Source organism: Colletes latitarsis, chromosome 5 (genome assembly GCF_051014445.1).
Source record: "Colletes latitarsis isolate SP2378_abdomen chromosome 5, iyColLati1, whole genome shotgun sequence".
Classification (NCBI taxonomy): domain Eukaryota; kingdom Metazoa; phylum Arthropoda; class Insecta; order Hymenoptera; family Colletidae; genus Colletes; species Colletes latitarsis.
The window spans coordinates 23,875,577-23,883,264 of record NC_135138.1 but is presented as its reverse complement, the minus strand read 5'-3'; the positions used below and the strand labels follow the sequence as shown (position 1 = coordinate 23,883,264).

The 7,688-nt window shown below is 33.2% G+C and overlaps 1 protein-coding gene across 1 annotated transcript; it reads left to right on the top strand.

Moving 5' to 3' along the window:
* The first annotated feature begins 6,653 nt into the window (after nt 1–6,653).
* Cox17 (Cytochrome c oxidase copper chaperone COX17) lies at nt 6,654–7,455 on the top strand. The gene is made up of 2 exons (XM_076765135.1): nt 6,654–6,885; nt 7,130–7,455. Exons 1-2 carry the CDS (start codon nt 6,764–6,766, stop codon nt 7,212–7,214), a joined length of 207 nt encoding a protein of 68 aa, XP_076621250.1. The 5' UTR covers nt 6,654–6,763; the 3' UTR covers nt 7,215–7,455.
* The last annotated feature ends 233 nt before the right edge of the window (nt 7,456–7,688 follow it).

Below are 7,688 nucleotides of genomic sequence, written 5' to 3'. Positions count from 1 at the left end.
TGAGCAGAGAGAGGGCAGAGTGATAGACTCTGAGGAATAAGAAGGAAGAACGTATGGTATATTACTAGTAGAATAATACAGTGAAGAAAATAAGCATAGTGCAAAATTAAGAATTGTTAAACGAGTCCGGCGTGTTAAAAGTAGAAGAATAAACATTTAATTGTTGATTCCCTTATTTTTAGACGAATCACGTTGTGTTTATTGCTTCGGTAACCTCCATATTATATACATATGTATTATTATATATTAATAGATGTAATATAAGTCAGAGGGCAGCACAGGAGTAAAGTGTAGACGTGCATCGGTACAACACACAGAAATCAACGGGCATTCAAAGTCGAACGGTCGTTGTGCCATACAGAGAACCATCATAAAGTTATTGTATATGTATACATATTCACCTAAAAGTGTTACCATTATCGTTTACCAAAAACATCATATCTACAGTTTATAATCATACATTTTTATATTACTTTTGTTCACTGTTTATTTCTAATACAGGGTGTTCGGCCACCCCTGGGAAAAATTTTAATGGACCATTCTAGAGACCAAAATAAGACGAAAATCAAGAATATCAATTTCTTGACTGAGGCTTCGTTAAAAAGTTATTAACGTTTCAAGTTTCACCAGTATTGAATTTTCTTCTCGAAAATGCGCAGGATTTCGGGGGTATGTCTATTCACCAAAAATGATTGTAATTGACCCTCACAACCGAACATAATTTTTCCAAAACGATTTGAAATTTTTTTTCCGTCGAAAAATTTAGGCACCTACCTCCCGTCGATTTTTCTTAAAAATTAGTTTTTCATTTTTGATAATTTTATTTGACGCCCTACAGAAAAGTTGTCTAATACTTTTTTGTAGGTACCCATGAGCTCTACTTCAGAAAAAAGTTTCATTGAATTATATTCACTATTGTAGAAGTTATGGCTGTTTGAAAATTGGACCATTTTTATGGGGTTTTTCTCATTTTAGGGGGTCAAGAAACAACTTTTCGTATATTTTTAGAATTTCTACATATTCTACACTAAAATGCGCGTCGTTTGCTTTTTTAAACATTAAAATCGTCCAATCCGTTCAGAAGTTATGGTGTTTTAAAGATTCGCATGAAATTTACGGGAAGCATTTCTGGTCTAAAATTATATTTTCGGTAAGGAATTTTGAATTCTTGGAATTCAAAAATGATTATAATTGGTCCCTGCAATCAAAAATAATTTTTTTAGAACGATTTAAAATTTTTTAATTTTGTTGAAAAATTTCACACCTTCTCCAATTTTTTTCTTGAAAGTGGGTAGGATTTCGTAGGTATGTGTATTCACCAAAAATGATTGTAATTGACCCCCGCAACCGAAAATAATTTTTCCAGAACGATTTGAAATTTTTGAATTTAATTGTTAATAACTTTTTAATGAAGCCTCCATCAACAAATAGTATTCTTGATTTTCGTCTTATTTTGGCCTCTAGAATCCGCTATTAAAATTTTTCCCAGGGGTGGTTGAACACCTTGTATACATAGTAGAGGAATAGAACAATAGTTACATTGAAATCAAACAGTCGAATTCCTTCGCTTTATTCGTCAACTATTTAGTATCGAAGTCACTGCTGGATGGATGTGGCTATGACTTCTTTGTTTGTGTAAAATATAGTCCGTTACATTTACCGAAGAATAGTCGAGGTAAATATGCCAGTTATTCGGACATTCCGGATAATCAAGTGCTGGATAATCGAAACTTAACTGTATACGCTCCTCGACCGATTAACCAATATCCCGGCACCTAAGTCAAGGCCTGCTAGGAAGCCTTACTGTTGAGTCCACTAGCAGGCCCCAGACAAAACGCTACCCTCTCATTTCCTTTTCTACCTTCCTACCATCTCCTACCATTCCGCGATTATCAAGAAAACGTCAATAATACAGTCCGCTAACCTACCTGCGCTGAACAAAAGCTGAGTTTCCCCCTCTGCAGTGCACGACTATCGTTGGCAGGAGCGTGAGGATATCAGCTGATCATCATCGTACTTTTTGTTACAGGAGACCACAAGGCCTCGTTCTGGCATCACTGATTCGATGGTGTCTTGATATCTTCTTGGTTAGTGGGCAACAGATTCGCATCATCCATCCATTTTCCACTTGGATCTACCACTATGAGACTAGTTATATCACTTCTGTTCCGTGTAGTTACCCTTTATTAAACGCTTAATTTAAATATCTTTGCCAAATTTGATTCCATTATTGAATTGTGGTATCTTTAACTTTTAAAAATGTTTCTGCACACAGTTACACAAAGGAGGGTGATAAAAAAATGGTTATTTTTGGCCCTGCCTGGAAATGAAAAATTCTTACAAGATCATTTATAATGACATTCAAGGGCTAAAAAACGTCCTTATCACTTTGCCAAGAAACAATGGGAAAGTTATCAAAACCAGATGCAAACATGTGAGTGTGACAATGATCAAACTGACCTAAATATTAGGCTTCGCTTTAATCTTTTTCAATTACTGAACAATCTTTAAAATAATTTATAAGGAAATTTGTAAATTAAGCGAGGATTGATATCAAGTATATGTAATGGAAAGAATGGTATCAAATTTTTTTCTTATTATTCAAATGGTTTTCTTATATAAAATTATCTAGGTCGTTATAAGATAAGTACTTAGGACACAACGCTGAAAGAAAAACAGGAGATTTCATTTCTTTTACTGTAATCTAAACAATAAGAATTCTCCATCGCAGCATTCTCTCTGTTATAGCTCTGATTATTATTATAAGATCCTCTGTTGCGAGTGGAGAAATATTTATTCATTGTGTCATATATCACAGTTTGTGGTAAGATCCTCTTTCTTTTCAAACATTGTTTAATAAAGAATTATTTTAGAACTGCCAAATATGGATGTTAATATAAAGTACATTTTTTTTAAATTCAGCAAATGAGAATGGTTATTTTGAACTATTAAACTGTTGAATTGTTCAACTTATTTCTTGCAAAAGCATTATTACACTTAATATAATATAAATGTAATGCAAGTGTGCACTTAATGTAAGTGTAGTACAAATGTAATACAAGTGAATTATAAGTGTAATATAACATAATTAGTGTAGTATAAATATGATAGTAATCAGACAGTAATCAAACAGAAAGATCAAGAAGATTTGCACAACCTCAGATAAACAAAAGTAAATTAGGTATAGAAGCAATTTATGCACACATGAATGCAAAGTTGGTCAACGCATGGTTGGTTACTGTTACCACATAGCAATTGTTGAACCTTATGGTACTTTGGTTTTGTTTGATATCAATTCTCACTCAATTTACCTGTTGATTTCCTCATGAACTACTTCGAAGATGGATCAACATCTGAAAATTTAAGTAAGCTCAATCATTGTCATACTCACATGATTGCATCCAGTTTCGACAATTTTTGACATCGTTTCTCAGCAAAGTGATAAGAACATTTTTTATTCCCTGGATATGACTATAAATGGTCCTGTAAGAACTTTTCTCTTCTTTCCAATAGGTACTAAGCAAAATTTAAACGATAACAGTTTTCCCCTTTTTATTTTCCGATCACGACTAACTTGCACAAAACTATTCTTTATTTCCTAATTCACGCGCATTACTTTTTCATTGCAACTACAGACACGTGGTTTCATTTTATACTGACTCTTACGCGGATTATTCCACTTGTCATATAATTTGAACAGGATAGTTATTAATTACGCGCACACAAATTAACGTAACAATTATTAACACCTTTATTAACCGAAATATATGACGCACGATTCTGACACGTGCCCGCGCTTTCTTTTCGTCGTTCGATCTGATGCCTCTTTTTTTACGCGCTCATTCTGTTTCCGCGTTCGTTCATCGTCGTCCATTTTCGGACATCCCCGTTCGTTTGTTTATATCCTACAATTCCTACACGTGGTTAATAAATTGCAGTTGTTAGACGATTAAGTGGAAATGATAAATACTGAATTTTAAAAAAGTTACGGTAAATTTTAGGTTTAGGAGAGGCAGCTTCATTGACCTTGACCTTGACATATGTTGTCAAGGTCGCCCTCCTGAGTAACATCCAAGAGGTGTTAGCCGTCGCTCGTTTTTTATTAAAAGGTTATTAGCATATAAAAATCATATAATATCTATTATATTATATAACATATTTATTTAAATAAAATGAGTATATTAAATTATATTTTATTAAAAATGGGTGTCGGTATTAGTGTAGTTTTTAGGGGGGTCTGGAGGGCGCAGTCTCTCAGTCAGCAAAACAAATTTAATATGATACTGTTCAATTTGTGGGGCATGTTTTATTTTGTGCTCCGCAGGGCTCATGAAACGAAATTCCATATTCTTGTTTTTTGTTTTCGGTAATTTTTATATACTAATAACTTTTTAATAAAAAACGAGAGGTAGCCATAACTTTTTGGGGGATGCTCAAGAGTGTGACCTTCATAAACTGTGTGAACGTCAAGGTCACATTGAGTATACGTATACGCAGATTCTAATGTAATACTAATAATACATTTTTATTAATAACTTTTCAATAAAAAACGAGCGACGGCTAAAACTTTCTGAGGGTCATTCAGCAGAGTGACCTTGATAACATATATCAAGGTCAAGGTCATCGGAGCTGCCTCCCCTAAACGTAAGGTTTATCAAAGTTACTATAATTATACTATAAAAGATAATAGTAATAATAATAACGAACCAGCCGTTTTATTCGAATAGGAAAGTATCATTCTTACAACGGAAGAAAGCGGTAAAATAAAGAAGCTTGAAAATGAGTCAAAATATTTATCTTTTATTTGATTATTTGCATTTATTTAAGAGCATCAAGTATAATTCATTAGAATATAGTTTTTTAATTAACGGTAATATGTCATCTTATGTTTCTTCTCCTCTTAACATAGAGAATAGACCCGTCTTAATGCTCGACTTATGTCGCGTCCACATTGGAGAGAACAGCAATGTGGACGCGGCATTATGATAGTATTTCATATAACGAAATTTGATAGTGAAATGTATGCTATGGAAAGAAGTAACATTTATTATGTTGCGACCCCGTGGTCGGTGGGTTAGGGAAATAAGGTCGTGGGACGGTGCCCGTGGAGCGCTGAACCGCTCTGCTCGGCGAGACGCGCGGAAATCAAACTACTCGATACGGTAAAAATACTTCAACAACTTTATTCAGTACTGTTCCTTAGATATTTCTAAATAGCGATTGGGAAACGTTCTCTAGTGCAGGACGATAGCTCGTATAGACAGAGAGAGCCGGCCAAGCGGGGCTCGGTCTTGTATATCCAGCGTCCCGATCGGCGTTTGTTCCTTTCTTTTGCCGGTTGCCAAGTTCTCGGCGCGTGCCATGGAATATTCCCGATCCTTCGAGCGAGAACCGGCGACATGGCCAACCGATCGATTCTTACACACACACACATATGCGCGCCACAAGCATACAGCCTACCTCTAACGGTCAAAACTACATTGTATACACAAAGTATCGGTAACGGTCTACAAATGCTCGGTTTTCGCCTAGATTTCCTCGCGTTGAATTTCCTACAATAATAATACGCATTACAATACGCGAGTTCGTTTGAATCTCGCTCGCTCAAATCGCAGCCTCGATGGTAATAAAACCAGTTCCAGTAAATTCCCGCCGCGCCGCTGTATGTACATCGACCCTACGTCACGCGAATGCGTAACAATTAATAAAGTTATATTCTGAAAAAATTGTTAAATAATAGTTAAATTCTATTGAAACTTTGTTACAGTTTTCTAAACAAACGAGTCATTTTTTCTCCTTGCAGTTTCTTCTCCTCGCAATAAGTAGAATATAATAAAACAGAAAAAAAGTTTGACCTTGAGAATCATACTCAAGGACAATTTTGCGGTTTTTTTTAACAAATCTCCATCGAACCGAAGACTTAGAATACGTCTATGACACTCAGGACGAAATATTTTTATATACTCTATACATTGGAACTTGTTTTTCTTTATTTATCCTAATTATAACGCATAAAATTAAGTGAATACCATATAAATTAACTGAAAAGAAGATAATAGAAAAATAAAATAAGAATTGTAGAGTATCTTTAGAATATAAATCATTTGTAGTTCAAGCAAAACTGTGTATATGTATGTATATTTCAAAAGATCAAAACATAACAGGCATTGTCAAACTATTTATACTTATTATTAATCCTGCAAGAGATCTTTATACTAATTCTGTGATCTATACTGCAAAAATGTACATATACATACATAGCTCACGATCAATTTGGTTCACTTTAATATATTTTCGATACAAATCGAAAGCCTAAAGGCTACCATACATGAGCAAGCCATCCAATTTACCAGAGTTGAGTTTTGAGAGATTGACAGTAGACAACGGTGAAATCGGATTGTCGTGTGACACCAACTTTTATCCTATATCTCGTATGTGCTATTATATTCTTTTAATAAAACATATTTTTCGAGGTTAAATCTCGATTTGCAATTTGTAAATAGATTGATGTTATAGATACCTTAATTATTAGACATAATCATAGATGTGTAAATGTATTAATTTGCATCCTAACTGTTCACGCCAACTGCAATAGATTAGTTTATGAATTATACATGTATATCATTATTTTGCCGGTACTTTGAATTTCGCAAAAATTCACCTCTTGGTGGCGCTCGAGTCAACCAGAAATATCTGTACACATGTGAGATTTTGAAGATATTATTACGCAATTTATAAAAATTTTAATTCTCATAAAATAATAATGGGAATCGTGAACGATAAACCAAGCCAAGTAAATGCAGAACCAATGGCAGAACAAAAAAGTGAGAAACCTCTTAAACCTTGCTGTGCTTGTCCTGAAACGAAAAAGATAAGGGACGAGTGGTACGTAGTTTATTCAAATTCTTTAGTGGCGTTTTTTATGTAAAATACTTTGGAAAGATTCATGGCATGCGATAGTAATAATGAAACAAATTTTGTAGTGAAGTTCTACGAAAAATTAAATACGTACATTGTTGATTCAATTGATTCTCATATATTTTAATATATAACCTCTTCTTTAAAAACATATATGTTGATTTGAATATTAATTGTTATTTCTAATTATATTAAACATTTAATTTTTCAGCATTATCTCTAAAGGCGAAGAAAACTGCCGTCATTTAATAGAAGCACATAAAACTTGTATGCGAACGTTAGGATTTAATATATAAATGTAAAGTATATCGTATTTTAAAGAATATTAATAAATGTTCAAATTGTAAAGATTTACGAAGGCATTTCAATTATATTGTTTACTACATTAATTTATTATTAAATGTAACTAATAGGTTAAGTATTTCTGCAACTTTACATACGAAGAAGTTATTAATTATGTATCAAATGTATTATTAATTTTAAATGTCCGATAAAAACATGTAGTATACAAAAATAAATATTTAATTTAAAGTTTAATCTTTGGAAGTAATATATATGACGTAAGTAGTACAAAACAACCACTCATGAATTGGGAATTCTAACAAAGCATATATTTTCATTTGATGTGTGGTTAATACGAAGTTCTTTTTACACTTGCGTAACAATTCCACAGCTTAATTTACCTGAACACTCCAAAATGATTAACATATTCTTAATTTGCATACAGCAAAAATTCAATACAAGTAATAAATTATCTTATATCTTCGCTG